General features: G+C 39.5%; 2 protein-coding genes across 3 annotated transcripts in view; one reads left to right on the forward strand and one right to left on the reverse strand.

The window, feature by feature from the left end:
* FKBP15 (FKBP prolyl isomerase family member 15) overlaps positions 1 to 19,186 on the reverse strand; it is a 92,009-nt gene extending 72,823 nt beyond the window's left edge. Inside the window, exons 1-2 of the mRNA XM_074211133.1 lie at positions 18,993 to 19,186; positions 242 to 357 (exon numbers count right to left, since the gene is read on the reverse strand). Coding sequence (XP_074067234.1) covers positions 242 to 357; positions 18,993 to 19,045 — 169 coding nt within the window. The 5' untranslated portion in view covers positions 19,046 to 19,186. The remainder of the gene's footprint in view (positions 1 to 241; positions 358 to 18,992) is intronic.
* SLC31A1 (solute carrier family 31 member 1) overlaps positions 3,219 to 20,521 on the forward strand; it is a 40,357-nt gene continuing 23,054 nt past the window's right edge. Inside the window, exon 1 of one of the 2 annotated variants that reach the window (XM_074211148.1) lies at positions 3,219 to 3,290. The gene's annotated coding sequence lies outside the window, so the exon portion shown is untranslated. Of the gene's footprint in view, positions 3,291 to 19,369; positions 19,512 to 20,521 lie in introns of those variants that run through there. The other variant, XM_074211146.1, reaches the window with a different exon arrangement.

A 20,521-nucleotide genomic window follows, 5' to 3' on the forward strand; every position in this document is an offset into this window, starting at 1 on the left:
GTGCAGCTGCTAATCTGTTTTATAGACATCTTTATGAGAAAGCTTCCTATACTGATTGAATCACAGGTACCCCCCCCCCCCAACCCCGGCTGGCAAAAAAAAAAAGGTAACACAACAAATCTGGCTATGAAAAGAGATGTGTACATATCTGGCCTTCCCCTGCACCTGGGAAGGGAAAAGTCAGCTAAAAGGCTGCTGCCTTGCTTTGGGTTCATAGTTACAGAGAGTTACAGAAACTTACCAGTTACTGTTGTTGTTTGGCCTTTCTTAGGTTGCTTTGGAGCTGTGTATTGGAAGAATTCATTTCCTTGGCCCACAACCACTTGATCCAGTCCAAAGAGAGAAGCCAATTTAGCACTGCCAAAAGAAAAGGAAACATTCATATACTTGATATAAACCTAAACTTATCACAAGCCTAAGGTAGTCCTCCTCAAATGCCACACAAGACATATAAGAGAGCTCTTCCTCGAGATTAGCTTGCTGAGAATAGGCCTTAAAGGGTTCCATCAGATAGCCCTGTGTTTCTTTCATGACAATGGGCAAATCATTCCTCTGCACATACCTCTCTTCTTTTCTCTATTAGCTGGGGTCTGGGCTCAGTGATTTTGAAATACAGCATCCGTTTCTTTCCTAGATCTTCTAAGAAGTCTCAAATTCAGGATAAGAAAATATACTTTTAGAAATGCTTTTCCAAAGTTAAATCATGCATTCCGATTTTTGATTCAGAGAATATGGGCAGTGCCCTGACAGTTCCCTTCTTGTAGTTCTCCATTCTTTGATTTCTGCTTTCACATCCTGGCACAAGATATAGCCAAGTTCAATGTACTTAATTTAAAGACTATCTATATGCATAGATCCTCAAATTAGGAACAAACAGTCATTCTCAGAGTTGGAAAGGATGGCAACAGTAATCTAATCCAAACCCTAAATGAAACTAATACTTTCTAAAAACAAGTGGTTGTCTAGTCTCTGATAGATGATAGTGTGTAAAATGCAATACCTGTCCATATTTATAAATTCTCATTTGTTCAAAAAGTACCTTATACACATCATCTCATTTAATATTAAACCCTAGTAAGGTAAGGAATATATTTTCCATTTTACAGATGTGGAAAGTGAGGGTGGGAAAAAAATAACTTGCTTAGAATTGCCCATTGGCAAAATCAGAACTTGGCTCCAGGGCCAGTGCTCTACTCTTGCATATATGGGAAGCTAAAGCCTTCTGACATAAAACAAACAAGATACATTTTATTATTTGTACAACCACTTGGCCCACTCACTCCAGTAAGCCAAGTGGTTGATGGGCCCAACACCCATTTTTTCCTGACCAGTGTCTTTATTTTCTCTTATATTCTGCCATTGGTAGCAAACCCTTTTTTATTTCAGCCACAACATTCTTCCCGTACTGGGAGCCTCTCTCCAGCCCCTCTTCTCCAATTAAGCCACATATGAAACATGCTTCTGGACCCTGGGAATGCAGAGAAATCAACTCTCATCTCAAGAGGTTTAAATGCCATTGGAGAAGACATGGCTATGTCTTTATGTGTGCACAGAATTCATAAACAGTGAAAAGGATAGGCACAAGAAGTTGGGGGAGGGGGCTGGAAAGAGTTTTCAGAGAAGGGTAGGGAGCTTCATTTTGTAAAGGAAAGACGGATTTGAGGAAGATGAAGTTAGAATGGAAAGTGTCCTGTCATGGCAAATCTATCAATGCAAAGGGAAAGAGAAAGGAGATAAATGTCATCTATGAGGAACAGTAAATAAGGCCAATTTGACTGGATTGTTGAGAGAGTATATAGAAATATAGGGAAAGGGAAAGAAGGTTAGGATTAAGTTGTGAAAGATTTTAAAAGCTAAACCAAGGAGTTTATATTTCTTAGAAACAATAGAGAATCACTGAAATTCATTAAGTAGAAGGGTGGTGATGGTTAACATATGCATATAAAGAAAAAACACCACAATAAGAAACCTCATTTAGGAGACAGTCTACCACCAATATAAGATAGACATATTGCATTATTTACATCTATTCAACCTTCCTTTTTTAAAAAGTTACCTATTTCTCCTAGCATAAATTTTAAATTCTATGTGGGCAAGGAATTCCTCCTCTCTGTATATTTCACACTTGCTTTAAAGAAAGGAACACAAAGGTTGATTGTGGACTGGTTTCGGTTGTGGGAGAGGTTTTCTATCTGAATAAAATGTTTGTCATTCATAGCTCTGACTCATTCAACATATGAAGTATCCCTTTGATAGTAACATATAATACGGACTGTAAATTAATCTAGGCAATATTATAATTTTTATTATATAGGCATATTTAGTCACAAGCATGATATATTAAATTATTAAAGTTTTTTTCCTTTTGAGGAATGTTTTTAGGCATATTGATCTTGCATTTTGTAGCTATTTTGGATGGATCTTTTCTACTGAATCTGTTAATACTATATAGAATGTACTGGTGATTTTCAAGAGCTTATTTTGTAATCTCATAAAATTCACCCTATATCTTATTTCAATATTGATGCCAACTTTAAGCTGACAATTTTGGTTTCACTCTTTTTTCCAACCCAATCCCTCCTACTTTCAGTCTTAAAAACATAATAAAAGAAAACAGGTATACATGACAAGTAAAGCTGAGACCCTTCAATAATGAGGGTTAGCATTACAGTAAATGTGTTCAAGCACAAGAACAAGTCTAGATAAAGACAGAATAGATAAAAATGTCTTTTAGTCAATTCTAGGTCATACTGCTCTTGGTTCCTGGTTCCCCTTTCCCCTTATTCCCAGACAAACCCATGTATAAAAATTCCCTTTTCACCAGGCTCCTATACTGCAATTTCTGAAAATTTGTTCACCTGTACTATTTCAATGAAATCTTTTATATGGTAATTGTACTACAAATTCAAAATATTATTTCAGTGTCACCCTGTTAAGATGAAAGACATATCCTACAGATGAACAGACTTAATACTTTGAGCTGAAAACTTTAGAGGTAGGGCTCATTTATGCCTCCCACATACTTTATAGTGCTGAAGAATGGGTTGCACAGCTGGTACTTGTATAGAATGTAGGGGAGAGTAAATTCTAAAAGTCCATTAGTCAGTGGGTCTAACAGACAGCTACTCCTGAAATTCTTGACCTGTTTAACATTTCGTCTAGGTCAATACTGCTCTGGGTATGTTAACTATCAATTCTTTTCCCATTGCTACCAGGTTGTATGTAAACCCCAAGAGATCAGGTGCTGGAGGGACATTTAGTGGAGAGGCTTCAGTGTCTGCAGTTAAAAGGTAAGGGTTGAAGATCTGGCTTTAATATAACTCCTCTGAGTCTCATTGATAAAATGGGCATAGAGCTATTCTGCAAAATGTTCTTTCAATGTGAGTGATTATTTAACCTTAATATCTTCTCTAGAACCCTGATCATGAATGGCATCTGATTAATATAAGGTTGGATCAAATCCTGCTGTTTTTGTAAAGAAATCAACTGGGAGCAGCTAGGTGGCATAGTGTATAGAGCATCAGACCTAGAGTGGGAAGAACCTGAGTTCAAGTCTTACTAGCTGTGTGACTCTGGGCAAATCACTTAACCCCAATTGCCTCCAGAATAAACAAACAGATAAGAAACCAATTAAATTCCTATAGTAATGACAGCTATTATTTATACAATGCTTTACATTTTTCTTTTCTAGTATTTTATTTAATTTTTTTTAATTTTGGAAAGGTTCTATTTATTTTCAGTTTTACATTTTTGCCCCAATCTTCCATCCCTCCCCCCACCCCCCCATAGAAGGCAGTTTGTTAGTCTTTACATCATTCCCATAGTATGCATTGATCTAAGTTGAATGAGAAGAGAGAGAAACCATATCCTTAAGGAAGAAACATACAGTATGAAATACAGCAGAATTACATAATAAAACAATTTGTTTAAAAAATTAAATTAAAGGTACTTGGAAAGTCTTTGGTCAAACATCACAATTCTTTGTCAGGATACAGATGGCATTCTCCATCGCAAATATACCAAAATTGTGCCTGACTGTTGCCCTGTAGGTATAAGCAAGTCCATTAAGGTTGATCACCACTCCCATGTTGCTTCTAGGCTGTACAACTTTCTTCTGGTTCTACTCATCTCACTCAGCATCAGTTCATGCAAATCCTTCCAGGCTTCCCTGAATTCCCATCCCTCTTGGTTTCCAATAGAACAATAGTGTTCGATGACATACATACCACAGTTTGTTAAGCCATTACCCAATTGGTGGGCATTCCCTCAGTTTCCATTTCTTTGCCACCATAAAGAGAGCTGCTATGAACATTTGTGTAAAGGTGATATTTTTCCCTTTTTCATAATCTCTTCAGGGTACAGACCCAGTAGTGGTATTGCTGGATCAAAAGATATGCACATTTTTGTTGCCTTTTGGGCATAATTCCAAATTGCTCTCCAGGAAGGTTGGATGAGCTCACAGCTCCACTAAACATCCATATCCCTTCCAATATTTATCATTGTCCTTTCTGGCCATATTGGCCAGTCTGAGAGGTGTGAGGCAATACCTCAGAGATGTTTTAATTTGCATTTCTCTAATAATTAGTGATTTAGAACAATTTTTCATGACTATGGATTGCTTTGATTTCCTTATCTGTAAATTGCCTTTGCATATCCCTTGACAACTGGAGAATGACTTACCCTTTTTTTGAAAATTTGACTCAGTTTTATGAATATTTTAGAGATGAGTCCTTTGTCAGAAACACTAGTCGTAAAAATTGTTTCCCAATTTACATTTCTTTTGATCTTGGTTACAGTGGTTTTGTCTGTGCAAAAGCTTTTTAATTTAATGTAACCCAAATTATCTAGTTTGTTTTCAATGATGTTCTCCATGTCTTCCTTGGTCATAAATTTGTTCCCTTTCCATAGATCTGACAGATAAACTGCTTATATAATTGTTTTTTATGTCTAGATCCTGTATCCATTTTGATCTAAGTTTCTTCCATACAAACTTCCAATTTACCCAGTAGTTTATATCAAAGAGTTTTTATCCCAATAGCTGAACTCTTTGGGTTTATCAAACAGTAGATTACTACAATCATTTTCTGCTATTGCATCTAGTCTATTCCAAGGAGCCACCACTCTATTTCTTAGCCAGTAACAGATACTTTTGATGACTGATGCTTTATAGTAGAATTTTAGATCTGGTAGGGCTAAGCCACCTTCTTTTACACATTTTTTCACTAAATCTCTGGAGATTCTCAACTTTTTATTTCTCCATATGAAATTACTTACAATTTTTTCTAACTCATTAAAGTAAGTTTTAAGAATTTTAAATGGTAGGGCACTAAACAAATAGCTTAATTTTGGTAGTATTGTCATTTTTATTATATTAGCTTGGGTATCCATGAGCAATTTGCCCAGTTATTTAAATCTGATTTAATTTGTGTGAGAAGTGTTTTATAATTGTTTTCAAAAAGATTCTGAGTGTTGGCAAATAGACTCACAAGTATTTTATATTGTCTGAAGTTACTTTGTTTTTTTGCAAGGTAAATGGAGTTAAGTGGCTTGCCCAAGGCCACACAGCTAAGTAATTAATAAGTGTCAGAGGCTGGACTTGAATTCAGGTACTCCTGACTCCAGGGCTGGTGCTCTATCCACTGCACCACCTAGTTGCTCCCTGAAGTTTCTATAAACGGGATTTCTCTTTCTAGCTCTTTCTGCTGGATCTTGCTAATCATATATAGAAATGTTGAGGATTTATTATTTTATATCCTACAACTTTGCTAAAGTTACTAATTATTTCTAGTAGGTTTTTAGATTTTTTAATTTTTTGGGATCCTCTATGTATACCATTATGTTATCTGCAAAGAGTGAGAGTTTTGTCTCTTCCTTCCCTATTCTAATTCCTTCAATTTCCTTTTCTTCTCTTATTGCTGAAGCTAACATTTCTAATATGATATTGAATAGTAGTGGTGATAACTGGCATCCTTGTTTCACCCCTGATCTTATTGGGAATGCCTCTAGCCTATCCTTATTGCATATAATGCCTGTTGATGGTTTCAGATAGATACTGTTTATTATTCTAAGGAACAATCCATTTATTCCTATGGTCTCTAGTGTTTGTAGTAGGAACTGGGTACTGTATTTTGTCAAAAGCTTTTTCAGTATCTATTGATATAATTAATTACACTGACAGTTTTCCAATATTGGACCAACCCTGCATTCCTGGGATAAATCCTACTTGGTCATAATATATTATCCTAGGGGTAACTTGTAATCTTTTTTTTTGCAAGGCAAATGGTGTTAAGTGGCCAGCCCAAGGCCACACAGCTAGGTAATTATTAAGTGTCTGAGACCAGATTTGAATCCAGGTACTCCTGACTCCAGGGCCGGTGCTTTATCCACTGCGCCACCTAGCCACCCCTAACTTGCTGTAATATTTTGCTAACATTTTATTTAAGATTTTTGCATTTATATTCATTAGGGAGATTGGTCTGCAATTTTCTCTCTGTTTTAACTCTTCCTGGTTTAGAAATCATCACCATATTTTGTGTCATAGAAAGAATTAAGCTGAATTCTGTCTTCACCTATATTTCCAAATAGTCTATATAGAATTGGAACTAGTTGTTCCTTAAATGTTGGATAGAATTCATTTGTGAATCTATCTGGCCCTGGAGATTTTTTCTTTTCTTTTTTTTTTTTTAAGGTTTTTGCAAGGCAAATGGGGTTAAGTGGCTTGTCCAAGGCCAAACAGCTAGGTAATTATTAAGGGTACGAGACCGGATTTGAACCCAGGTACTACTGACTCTAGGGCCAGTCCTTTATCCACTGCCACCTAGCCACCCCCTGGAGATTTTTTTCCTAAGGAGTTCAATAATGGCTTGTTGAATTTCTTTTTCTGAGATAGGGTTATTTAGGTATTTAATTCATCCATTTCATTTAGATTATGAAATTTACTGGCATAGGGTTGGGCAAAAATATTCTGAATTATTGCCTTAATTTCCATTTCATTGGTGGTGAGTTCACTTTTTCATTTATGATACTAGCAATTTTGTTTTCTTTCTTTTTTTTAATCAAATTGTCCAGAAGTTTATCAACTTTATTGTTTTTTTCATAAAACCAGTTCTTGGTTTTATTAATTCAATAGTTTTCTTGCTTTCAATTTTATTAATTTCTCCTTTAATTTTTAGAATTTCTAATTTGGCATTTAATTGGGGCTTTTTAAATTTGTTCTTGCTCCAATTTTTTTTGGCCGCATATTTAATTCACTGATTTCCTTTTTCTCTAATTTATTCACATAAGCATTTAAAGATTTATCACCTGACAGCCGCCTTGAGTGTATCTCATTGGTTTTTGGTATGTTGTTTCATTATTGTCATTCTCTAGGATAAAATAATTAATTCTATAATTTGTTGTTTGATCCACTCATTCTTTAAAATGAGGTTATTCATTTTCCATCTAATTTTGAGTCTATAACTCCCTGGCCAATATTGCATATGATTTTATTTACTTTTTACATATGATTTTTATTGCACTATGGTCTGCAAAAGATGTATTCATTATTTCTGCCTTTCTGCAATTATAAGGTTTTTATGTCCTAGTACATAATCAATTTTTGTCTAGGTGCCATGTACTGCAGAAAAGAAAGTATATTCCTTTCTATCCCCATTCAGTTTCCTCCATATAACTATCATGTCTAGGTTTTCTAATAATCTATTTACCTCCTTAACTTCCTTTTTGTTTATGTTATGATTAGACTTATCTAAATCTGAGAGTGAGAGATTGAGGTCTCCCACTAGTAGAGTTTTACTGTCTATGTCTCTCTGTAGCTCCTTCAACTTCTTCTCTAAGAATCTGGATACTATACCATTGGGTGTATACATATTTAGTATTGAAATTACTTTATTGTCCATGGTACCTTTCAGTAGGATGTAGGTTCCTTCCTTATCTCTTTTAATAATATCTATTTTTGCAGCTGCTTTGTCTGAGATAAGGATGGCTACCCTGCTTTTTTCACTTCAGTTGAAGCAAAATATATTTTGCTCCAACCTTTTACCATTACTCTATGTATCTCTCTGCTTCAGTTGAGTTTCTTGTAAGCAGCATATTGTAGGATTCTGGTTTTTAATCCACTCTGCTATTCACTATGTTTTAAGGCAGAGTTCATCCCATTCACATTCAAAGTAATAATTACTAACTCTTTAGTGTCTTCCATGTTATATTCCCTCTGTTTGTATTTACCCGGTTGCCTTTTTCCATATTCCCCAGTGTTTTGCTTCTGAATACTACTACCTTCAGTGTTTACTCTCCTATATCCAACGCCCCTCCCTCCTTTTCCTTTGCTCCCTTTCCCCCTTCCTTCTGTTGATTACCCCTTTCCCCCTTTTAATACTTTAAAATTAAGATAAGTTTCTTAAGTTAACTGAACGTGTGAGGGTGGCTAGATGGCGTAGTGTATAAAGCACTGGCCTTGGAGTCAGGAGTACCTGGGTTCAAATCTGGTCTTAGACACTTAATAAATAATTACCTAGCTGTGTGGCCTTGGGCAAGTCACTTAACTCCATTTGGCTTGCAAAAATCTAAAAAAAAAGTTAACTGAGCACATGTATGGTAAGCAAATCTGATGAGAGTAAGGTTCAGGTGGTTCTCACCTCCTCCCCTCTTCCCCTCTAGTGCAATAAGTCCATTGTACCTCTAAATGTAATAAGATTTACCCCATTCAGTCCCCTCATCTTCCCATCTCTTTACTATCCTCCTTTTTAAGGAGGTATCGTTTTTTAAATCTGAATCACAGAAAGGTCATGAGTATCCATCACTTCTGGCTGTTCTCTCTACTAGAACCACAATTATTGAGAGTTATTAGAGTATTTCTCCCCTGTAAGGATATATCAAGTTTCATCTTACTGGATAACAGTTTCTCAAATAAGTCATGTGTATCCATCTCTTGTGGCTAATTAAATTCTCTCTAATAGAGTTACAATTCTTGAGAGCTGTTAAAAGCCTGTCTTTAAGGTAGGGATATTGGCAGTTTCATCTTATCTGATAAGTTTTTCCCCCCTCCCCCTCCTATTTTTTTTTTAAATTTTACCTTTTCATATGTCTCGAGTTTCCTGTTTAAAGTCTAAATTTTCTATTAAGCTCTGGTCTTTTCATCAGGAAAAATTTGAAATCTCCTGCTTCATTGAATGTCCATTTTTTGCCCTGGAAGAGAAGGCTCAGTTTTGCTGGATAATGGATTCTTGGCTGCATTCCAAGCTCCCTTTCTTTTCAGAATACTGCATTTCAGGCCTTTGGATCCCTTAATGTTGATGCTGTCAGGTCCTTTGTAATCCTTACTATGGATCCTTGGTATTTAAATTGTTTCTTTCTGGCTCCTTGCACGATTTTCATTTATCTGATGGTTCTGGAATTTGGTTGCAACATTCCTTGGTGCTTTCATTTTGGGATCCCTTTCTGGAGGGGATTGATATATTTTTTCTTTTTTTTTAAATTTATTTTGTTATTCTTATTTTGTACAAATGTTTTTTTACATTAACAAAATATTCTTGTTTACAAGTAAACAAAATACCCCTCCTCCCCCATGAATATAGATAGACTAGCTTGGGTGGAAAAAAGTAAAGGGGAGAGAAAAAAAAATTAAAATAAAAAAATAATAGTAATAATTGTAGGTATGGCCAGGTGGCGCAATGGACAAAGCACCAGCCCTGGAGCCACGAACACCCCAGCCCATATCCAGCACTGTAAACCCAACCATCACCCAGCCGTGTGACATGCAAGCCACCTGATCCCCACTGCCCTACAAAAACCAAAAATAAGAAAAAAAAAAAAAGACCCAAAATAAAATAAAATAGTAATGAGAGTAGGGGGGGCTGGGTGGCAAACAGAGCATTTGGCCCTTGTGCCATGAGCACCTGGGTCCAAATCCAGCCCCAGACACCCAAAGATCAACCTGCTATGTGGCCCCAGGTAGGCCATCCAGCCCCACTTGCCCTGCACCCTCCCCCAAATAATAATAACAAAAAATGTGCTTGAGTCTTTGTTCCAACACCAACAACTCTGTCATGGGTGGATCTCATTCTTGATGATATGTCCATCACAGAAGTTACTTCCATATTTTTCCACCACTGCCATTGCTGATCGCAACTCCCTCCTTTCTTATTTCTCCACTACCATGTACTCTATTTTCTCTCTCCTTTCACTCTGAATCTGCTGTAAGGTCATTGACTGGCTCAGCAGACAGATCCCTAGTCCTGGGGCCAAGAAGCCCTGAGCCGCCATACCAACTCTTAGGCCCAGAATCCACTGGGCCCTAGGGTCCTGGGCAGGCCTTCCACTCCCAGCCCCTTGCATGAAGTAAGAAAGAAAATGTGTTATATCTGGCCACTCTCCCCCCATGGTCCATCCTCTCCTCTTTATTCATATCCCCACCCCTTCCCCCTGCTCCCCCCCTCCTTCTTACTCTAGATGTCTATACCCCAATGAGTATATTTGCTGTTTCCTCTCCAAGCCATCTCTGATGAGATCAAAGGTTCCCTCATTCCCCCTTGCCCCCCCTTCCATATCATTGCAATAGCTCATTGTAATAAAAAAAATCTTATGTGAAATATCTTGGACTATTCCCCCTCTCCTTTTTCTTTCTCCCATTCCATTTCCCTTTTTTCTATTGACTCCATTTTTACACCATATTTTACCTTAGAATTCAGCTTTCTCCTGTGCTTCAACTATAAAAGCTCCTTCTACCTTCTCTATTAACTGAGAAAGTTCATATGAGTATTATCAGTGTCATTTTTCTATGCAGGAATACACGCAGTTCATCCTCATTAAGTCCCTCATATTTCCCCCCTCTCCTCCAGTCTCCATGCTTCACCTGAGTCCTGTATCTGAAGATCAAACCTTCTGTTCAGCTCTGGCCATTCCAAAAGGAACATTTGAAATTCCCCCTTTTCCCTGGAAGAGGACATTCAGCCTTACTGGGTAGTTCATTCTTGGCTGCATTCTAAGCTCTTTTTGCCTTCCGGTATATTATATTCCAAGCCCACAAGCTTCCAATGTAGTTGCTGCTAAGTCCTGTGTGATCCTAACTGCAACTCCATGATATTTGAACTGTGTTCTTCTGGCTGCTTGTAATATTTTCTCTTTGACTTGGGAGTTCTGGAACTTGGCTATAATATTCCTAGGGGTTGGTTTTTTGGGATCTCTTTCTCTTGGGGATCAGTGGATTCTCTCCATTTCTATTTTGTCCTCTGCTTCTAGAATATCAGGGCAATTTTCCTGTAGTAATTCTTTGAAAATGATGTCAAGGCTTTTTTCCTGATCATGACTTTCAGGTATTCCAATAATTTTTAAATTATCTTTCCTAAGTCTGTTTTCCATATCAGTTGTTTTTTCAATGAGATATTTCACATTTTCTTCTAATTTTTCATTTTTTTGGTTTTGAAGTATTGATTCCTGATCTCTGGTAAATTCATCAATCTCCCTGAATTCTATTCTTTGTCTGAAGGATTTGTTCTCCTCAGAGTTTTCTTATCTCTTTTTCCATCTGGCCAATTTTGCTTTTTAAAGCATTCTTCTCAATAACTTTTTGAACTGTTTTATCCATTTGACCTAAGCTGTTTTTTAGCATGCTATTTTCTTCAGCATTTTTTTGGATTTCCTTGACTAAGCTGCTGACTTCATTTTCATGTTTTTCCTGCATCTCTCTCCTTTCTTTTCCCAGTTTTTCTTCCAACTCCCTCATTTGATTTTCAAAGTCTTTTTTGAGCTCTATCATAGCCTGAGCCCAATTTCTGTTTTTCTTGGAGTCTTTAGATGCAGGAGCTTGTGCTTCCTCATCTTCAGATTGAGTATTTTGATCCTTCTTGGGCTCATTTACAAAATATTTCTCAATAGTCTTCCTTTTGTTTCTCTGCTTGCTCATTTTCCCAGCCTGGGCCTGGTTTGGGGTGCTTCCTGAGCTTTTGGGATACTCCCACAAGGGTCTCAGTGTGTGAGGCTCTGTCCTCCCTCCTGGTCTGTGAATGACCATAAGCACCCCCCTCTGCCACAGGGCTGAGGTGGGGGGGGGGGCTGCTGTTCTATGGGGGGTCCTAGATTGAGATCAGGATCTGAATGTGGTCAGAGCCCCAGAGTCCTGTTCCAGGGGCAGAGTACTGAGCTTGAGCTCGCAGTTTCTCTTCACTCTACTCCCTCAGCTCAATGGGCTCATGCCCTGGGGGCTCCTGCTTACCAGCTCCACCTGCTTCTGTTTCCGGCTCTGGGCTGCAGAAAGACCAAGCTGCTCCCTGTGTGGACCGAGGGCTGGGCTCCATGTGCATGCTCTGACAGAGGTCCCCCGCTGTTCCCCCACTTTGTGCCTGGTGCTCCTCGGGTGCAGCTCAGGAGACTCCCCTGTTGCTCTGAGCTGAGACTCCCAGCGCCCTGGGGCTGCCTCTGGGAGGCTGAAGTTCTTTTTCTCTGGCAGGCCGCCCCTCCGATCCCGGGGAGCAGAGCCTTTCTGCTCTTTTCCAGGTTACCTTGAGTAGGAGAACTGCCTCACTGGGTCCCTTTGTGGGTTCTGTCTCTTGAAAGTTTAGTTAGAGTCCATAGCTGATGAGTTCTATCAGAGAGCTCCTAAGACTCTTCTTGTAGCCATCTTGGCTCCACCCTCACCTGATATGTTTTTTCAATAATTATTTTGCCACACCTCGATCCCCCAAGACAGACCTTGAGGTATGTGTTGTTTTCTTAGCTTCTCTCTTTGGGTCTTGTCAATAGGACTTCCATTAAAAGGTTTGCTTCGTATTGTTTATATGGGAAGACCAGAAGACCTTAGTACAGGACCTGGCTTCTCTTTGCCATCTTGTCCAGAAGTCCAGTTTGTCATGCTTTACAATCTCATTTTATTCTAACAACAACACGGCTTTTATTATTTACATTTTACATACTAGAAACTGAGGTTCAGAGAGCTTAAATCACTTCCCCAGATCAAACACCAAGTAAGTTGCTGAAGGATTTGAATTCAGGTCTCATGGATTCCCATTATTCTAAGCAGTGGGTTAAAGTTTGGGGTACTGCCAAAACTAGCATTAACCAACCAATACTATTCTGGTAAGGAAAAGATTTCTGATGATTCCTGTAGCATCCTAGGGTACTTTCAGCTTAATGAAACTGAGTAGGAAAAAAGAAGTTTTAAAAAAATTCTGATTTGAGACATTTACAAAAGTTTTATGATTTCAAAAAGATTGTTCTAATTGTATAGAGATTAATATGGTAACTAGTGGCAATCTAGGACAGCAAAGAGCATAAGGAAAAGGAAATATTCTTATGACTTCTGGTTTGGGTGAGATAATGATCTAAACTACCCTAAATATGAAGATATGAAGAAAGGCCTAGAGCCTTATGAAAGAAAGTAAAGCAAAGATCAATAGGGAGGGCTTGGAGAACAAATCTATAGAAAAAGGTCAAAGCAGCTACTATACAGTTTACTAAATACATATAGGTATAGATTCAATCATCTTCTGGGGAGAGGTTATAAGTTTGTCAAAAATTTTTTCCATCAGAAGTACCAGAAGGAATTAATCTTGGCACTGAAAATACACTTGTGTTATTCTACTAACTGTTTTTTTAGGTAACACTGAAGATGTAAGAAAATTTAAAAAGCTTATTCATAAGGGCAATCACAAGAAAAATTAGAAAAATTTCAAGTTTCTAAATTAATTCTCCAAATTAAGTTAGAAGAAAAAATAAAATTTTATATTGTGAAATGACCTGGAATTTCCCATGTGGCCTTAAGCTGTAAAGCAAGAATATTTAAGTTTTGCTGTATTAGAAAAAGTAATAAGGAAGACAATGGAAGAGAAAAAAAAGTTCATTAACTATAAGGCCTCCTTTCTTAGGTGTAGTCTTCCTTCTGCACCCATGTACCTGGCAATGATTCTGATATTTGTAGACTAACTTTATATCCATGGACAACTCACTTTAAATATCATTTTAGTTAACAGTGGAAATTCTGACCAGATTCATGAGGTCCACTTTTGTCCTTAACCCAACCTCTCCTAGTTTCAGTTTAATGATGCTGAACATTAGGCTTGACTATTAATGTAGTTTACTTATAGCACTTTGAAGTTCAGGTTTAGTCTCTTTATCTTCCAAGATATAAGCTTCAGGAAATGCTTTCTGTGATCACTTCTAACTTTGAGAGTCTGGGACTTTAGTAGGCGCTTTTGAATTTGATGAGTTAAGTGTAGGGTAGGGAAATATCTGATAATCTTATTTCAAAACCTCAAAGCTACTAAAGGAAGAAAAAAACCCATTCAGTGGATAATTACATTGCAAAGGGATACAAAAAACTGCTACAGTATTTAGCATTAAGTTTTCTATTTTCTTGCAACAGAAGAATCATGTAATAATTGAATGTAAGAGATACTTTTTATATCCCTAACAGGAAATCAATTAAATCTAATTTGATATTCCTGGTAGCATTCAAGGAAAAAAAGTTGTTTCCTTTGGAAGACCTCCTAATAAATTAGCTATATTCACATCCTGGTAATTCAATCTTGACTAGATCTATCGAATTTAGGTTCTCAAGTTAAGAAACTCAGAATATCATTAAAACCGTCGTGAATTTTAGCTCTGATACAATAAATAGTACCTGACTGCCATTAGATACTGTGGTATTAAATTGTTGAATGGAATTTCTTAGACCAGTCTCAACTCTCTCCACTGACCCCTTCCCCACTCTCATTAATATCCACTCATTGGATAGTAATGGAGGGCTATCTATCAGTCCTCTCTACAGCAGGTTGAAGGCAGTGAAGAGAACTACATTTGCAGTCAGATGGTATAGTCAGTGGGACTCTGATTCACTATTTACTTATATTTTGGGAAAGCGAGTCATTTAAGAACCCCAGGTTCCTCATTTGTGAAGTAAAGACTCTGGGTGCAATCTATTTTTCCATCCTTTCATTTCCATCAGGCTATACTGATCTGAGTTCTCCTGTCTCTTTGGGCTACTTTTGAATCCTTCAGGTCTGGAATGCTCTTGCATCTTCTTCCTATCAGTATTCTTTCAAGCTCAGTTCATTTCAATTCAACAAATATTTGTTTAGCTCCTACTTTGTGCAAGGTTGCTTGGTGGAGATGATAGACAGCAAGCATCTTCTGACATTTACTGTTTCTTGTGAGCTTAGTCAAGTCCCAGTATCACAGACAATTCTAAGACTAAATTTTAGAAGTTGTCGATAAGCATTGTTAGAGACAATTTTTCTTGCTACTGCACCAATAAAATGAAAGATTAGCTTGCCCCCGCCACAAAAAGAGCAATCTATTAAACCAGGGATCTATAAAGACAAAAATGAAACCATTATTGCTTTCAAGGTGGTTACACTTGACAAGGGATTGTGGAAAAGATTAACGATGATAAATTAATATTGACTGATATTTCACCAGAAAAAAATAACCTTCCTAGAAAAAGAAAAGGAATTATAAAGTTGTATAAAGAGAGACTTTCAGGCTGCTGCCAGGCAGGAAGAGCTTATGGATTTTTATCTGGAAAGAGGCCTCATCTTCATAGATATTTTCTATTCCACTAGGATATTCTAATAAGACTAATAATAATAATAATAGCTAGTATTTATATAGCAACTAACCTTACAATTATCACCAAATTTGATCTCCAGGACTACCTATGATTTATCCTCATTTTTGAGTAAAGAAACCTGGACAAAGTTAAGCACCTTGCACAAGGTCCATACACTTTAAGTATTTAAGGTCAGATTTGAATTTAGGTGAGGTTAAGCCTAGCACTCAATCCACAATACCACCAAAGGTCTCTAACAGAAGAAATGGCTTGTCTCACTGGCACAAAGCTGATCTAAGCAATTCCAGAGACCCCAAGGTTAACTTCCTCTCCCAAATCCTCTAACATTTAGCCCCTATTATGCAACCTCCCAAATAAAGGCTCTTTTTTGCCTGTCACACTAAAGCCATGTAAAAGTTTATTTAAGTGTGTACTTCCCTTTGTTTGGGGCACTGCTATTCAGCAGGCAACTGACTTATTACCAGATGCTAATTAAACATTCATTTTCTAGCCTTGCCTCCAGATTTATTGACTGCCAGTCAATTATTCTCACAGGAGGATCTTAAAACACAGGTTTAAGGAAGAACCTATCAAGGTATATTCAAAGTGTAATAACAAGAATAATTACGTAAGTTTTTAAAATTAAATTCCTAATCAAAGATTGATTTTCTTAGTTAACGTGAGGAATGGAATGTGTCCTCCTTTAGACTTTGAAAGAAAGGCTCTCATTTAGACTTGCAAAGGAATCCTTGCCAGGCCCTCCAGGTACTTAAATTCATAAAAAAATGTTACCCCACTTAAGAAAGATAGGATTTTGGGGGCGGCTAGGTGGCATAGTGGATAAAGCACTAAGGTCAGTGGGTTTTTTTGTTTGTTTTTATCTAAAACATCATTTCCATAACATAATCAGAGGAGATCAGATCTTTTCTTCCCTTTTCTTTTTCTCTTCTGGAGCATTAGGCCCTTTTCTGGAAAGCAATTCCAAGCTTTAAGATTACAGTTTCCATTGGGGTGGCTAGGTGGTGTAGTGGATAAAGCACTGGCCCTGGAGTCAGGAGTACCTGGGTTCAAATCCGGGCTCAGACACTTAATAATTACCTAGCCATGTGGCCTTGGGCAAGCCACTTAACCCCATTTGCCTTTCAAAAAAAAAACCCAAACAAACCTAGTCTGCAAAGTCAGTGAAATGCAATAATTGTCTCAAACCCCTTTCAAGCAAGTAGCTATTTTAGGCAAACTATTAGAATATGTACTAGCTATGTGACCTGAACAAGTCATTTAAGTTGACTACAGGCCCTAGAGTCAAGCTATTGCTCCTCTATAGAACCATATTCACCACTTAGTAGACCATTGTGCTAGGGCCTTTATTGTTGTAGCCCTCAATGAGTCTATGAAACAAAATTTGAAGATGAGAAAAGAACAAAAGCAGAGTGCTTAAGACTATATCAGAGCCCAAAAGTTTGGAAAGAGTTAAGATAATGATTCAGCAAAGCTGCCAAGTAAGTCACCATAGGAGGTACATGAAAAGTCTAAAAATATTAGGAAGGGGTCAACCAAACTTTGGTCAACCTCTAGACAAATTTAACATAACCTGAGTTCATAGGACACAAAGCAGGGAGCTAACAATGAAGATTTTTTTTAAAAAGTCACAGTCCTTCTCAAGTGTTTGCAGTCACAATGTAAATTATGTGATAAGGGACTAATAACGTGGTAAACAGGAAAGAACAAAGTTTGACCTTGGAGAACATCAGATCTCACCTAAGATAAGCAGATCACTAGAAACCTCATAATCACTCTGATTTACTCTATTTTTAATATGGAACACCTCAACTACCTCAGCCTCCTATTCCCTCAGACAGGAAAGGTGCAATAAATTTCTCCTAAAGTCTTCCTTTATAGAAGACTCAGATCATAACTTTGCAGGTAACTCTTCATTGCTTGGTTTGTATACGCCAGGGAGCTGGGTCTTCCTGCCTCCTTCTTCCCTGACCCCTCTCGACTCCAGCTTCCTTTTATAAGTAGTTCCTTGAGGGCATGTGCTGTCTTTCTTTTTCTGGTTTGTATGTGACAGCAGTAGGATGCCAAAGGAATCACTGGTAAAGGGCTGATCCAAGAAATAATGTTCTTAAAATCATAGATACAGAGTTGGAGGTAGGGAACCTTAAAAGTCAACTGGTCTATGCCCTTAGTTTTACAAGAGATTGCCAAAATCACTGGATCATTTGATCCTTACAAAAATCCTGCAAAATAGGGCTTTATTATTACCCTTATTTTTATAGGTTAAGTGTTAATAAAGGTTAGATATCTTGTAATGATGGAATAATATTTGTTTAGCCTTACCTGTAATATTAAGGAACTATTATCTATGCTTGTCTTGCTTTTTCTGTGGTTCTGACTTCCTCCTGGGGGTTGGTTCAGTCAAACCCTCTTCTCAAATGCAAATTCACTAAGATAATAGAAAGCAATCTCAGCACCTTTCCACCCATCCCTGCTCCACCAATCTGGCTCTTAGAATTGTAAATTGACTCTAGTCTGGTTCGAGTGGGTCACTCCTTGACCCCCCCTCCTCTGCACAGTAGGTGGACTACAATCCTAATAAAGGTTCTGCTCACTCTCTTCTCCAGGCTGGATCCATGATGATCTAACTTTATCTTTACTCCTTCTTAGCTGTTCTTGATGTTCTCACCAGTTCAGTGCAGTTCTTTGCTTTCCTTAACTTCTAAAGAACTTAACCTGTGAACTTTTGGCAGTAACCTGTGAATTAAAATTTAGGTCTAGTCTTAAAGAACTTTCTGTGTTTTTTTTATTCATCCATAGGAACCCCCATCTAGCAAGCCCCTCCCCCAAGTCTTTTCTAAGGTCCTGCTGACTTCAGGCAGGGTGCTTTATATACATTATCATTAATCTCGAATCCACACGACTCTCCACTACATGAAAAGCGTATATCTAAAAGACTTGAGGGCAGAGGGTGTGGGGGTGGGGGTGGGGCAGCACAGCTCCTCATTTCATATTTAGAATGAGGAACCAGAAGAAAGAAAGGGGAAGAAATCTGGTGAGGTTTAAAAATCGCTTATCAGGGGTCAGCCAATTCACTCCCCGGGCTCCCAAGCTGAGCCTCAGGCTGGGTGGGGGCGGGGGTCTCAGGAGTCTGGTATTCTGATCTCAGGAGAGGGAGGCAGAGAGGGCGAGGCCCCAGCGGGGGAGGGGGAGGAGAAGCCAAACTTTGTGGAGGAAGTTGGGGGACCAGTCCGACGATGGCCTCCGGGCAGGGCGGGGGGAGGGCACCAGAGTCAGAGGAGGGAGCTAGAAGGCCGGGGGGGGGGGGTGGGCACGAGGCGGGCGCGGGGAAGTGGAGGAGAGAGTGTCGAGGCCGGGAAGGCGAGGAAGACCTCTCCCCAAGAACCCCAACTCTGGGCGCTACGACGCCGCCTCCAAGGGCCCGGCGCCAACTCACCCGCCGCTGGGGGAGAGGAAGTCGGCGTCATCCTCCTCTCCGGCCCCGAACATCGCGCCTCGGCCGCGGCTCCCTGGGAGGAAAAGGGACGGGCAGCTACCTGCCGCCGGTGTCGTAAAAATGCCGCGGCGCCCCCGCCCTGCTTTCCGGCGGCCGGGCCAGGTTCTGGAGTGCCGCTAGATCTAAAGGAGCACAAGGAAGGAGGGGAGAGGAGCCGCGGGCCGGCCGGGGAAGCCACGTGACTCCTCCTGTCACGTGACGGGAATCGTGCCGGCCCAGTTGCGACCAATGGGGTGTGAGAGGTGGGAAGGACGAGCAAGGGGCCGCTCAGGGATTGGACGACCCCAGGAAGGGGGCGGGACGAGGTTGAGACTACTGGGCGACAGCGACGGCTGCCACTCGGGTCGTGGACACGTAGTGAGGTGGCTGGAGTCCTGGCGAGCGCTTGAGTGTTGCTGGGAAAGCGCGTTGGAAGGAAACCTCTCCGAAGGGGTGGCGGCGGCGCCTGGATCTCGGACGGTAAGATCGCATGCTTCTTCCCTCGAGGCCCTCCGTGAGTCCTCGCTTAGGGCTTGTTGGAGATCCGAGGAGGCTGACCCTTCCCGGCACTCGTGGCCCCCGGCCGCCGCCCCTCCCCCGATGCAGCTCCTGGTCTCTGATGTGCCTCTGGTAGGAAGCATCTGGGCCAGCCCTGGGACCAGGGCGATGGGAGCAGGAAGCAGAGGACAGGTGTTCGTGCTTCGGCGACCCCAGGGGTCAGTCATCTAGGGGTGAAGCGGGAGAGTGCGCCACTAGCGCAGGACCCTCTCCCGGCCCAGTGAAGGATCACTACAGGGCCGTTTCATTGTTGCTTCCTAGGCTGAGAGCAGGGAGAGGCCTTAGAGGCCGTTCTAAGCCAAACCTCATTTTGTCCTACCGAGGTTAAGCGGCCGGTTCAAGGTCACCGCTTTTTACAAGTGGGGAAACTGAGGCCCTAAAAGCGGAATGTATGCCCAAATTCAGGTTTCATGGTAGATAGAGATACAGTAAGCAGGTGATGAAACAGATCCAGAAAGGAGCATTCAGTTGCCTTAAGTCATCTCGAGTTAATAATCAAGAGGATGAGAGCTGAAGGGGGGGGACACATCAATCCCTTCCTCCATTTGCTAGGAAGCTTGGTCGAGTAGGAGGAACCCTGAACTTGAATTCTGGAGACTTGGTTTGAATATTGTCTCACTTTAGCATACATATTCGACCTTAGGTGAGGCACTTCACTTCTAGGATCACTCCATACAGTGGAGATAATTTTACTTGAACTACTTAACACAGTTGTTGCATCCTAATATGAAATAATGTTTGTAAAGGTATTGATAAATTTTAAAGCATAATATCTATATAAGCAGATGGGAAAACAACCAGTTTTTGAAAATCAGAGCTAGTTAGTGACTTTCTGAAGTAATTCATGGTTAACTGGTGGATAATGCAGAGGACATTCATCTTATTTATTTATTTAGTTAGTTAGTTTGTTAGTTTTTGCAAGGCAATGGGGT

The sequence above is a fragment of the Macrotis lagotis genome, chromosome 1 (genome assembly GCF_037893015.1).
Source record: "Macrotis lagotis isolate mMagLag1 chromosome 1, bilby.v1.9.chrom.fasta, whole genome shotgun sequence".
Lineage (NCBI taxonomy): Eukaryota > Metazoa > Chordata > Mammalia > Peramelemorphia > Peramelidae > Macrotis > Macrotis lagotis.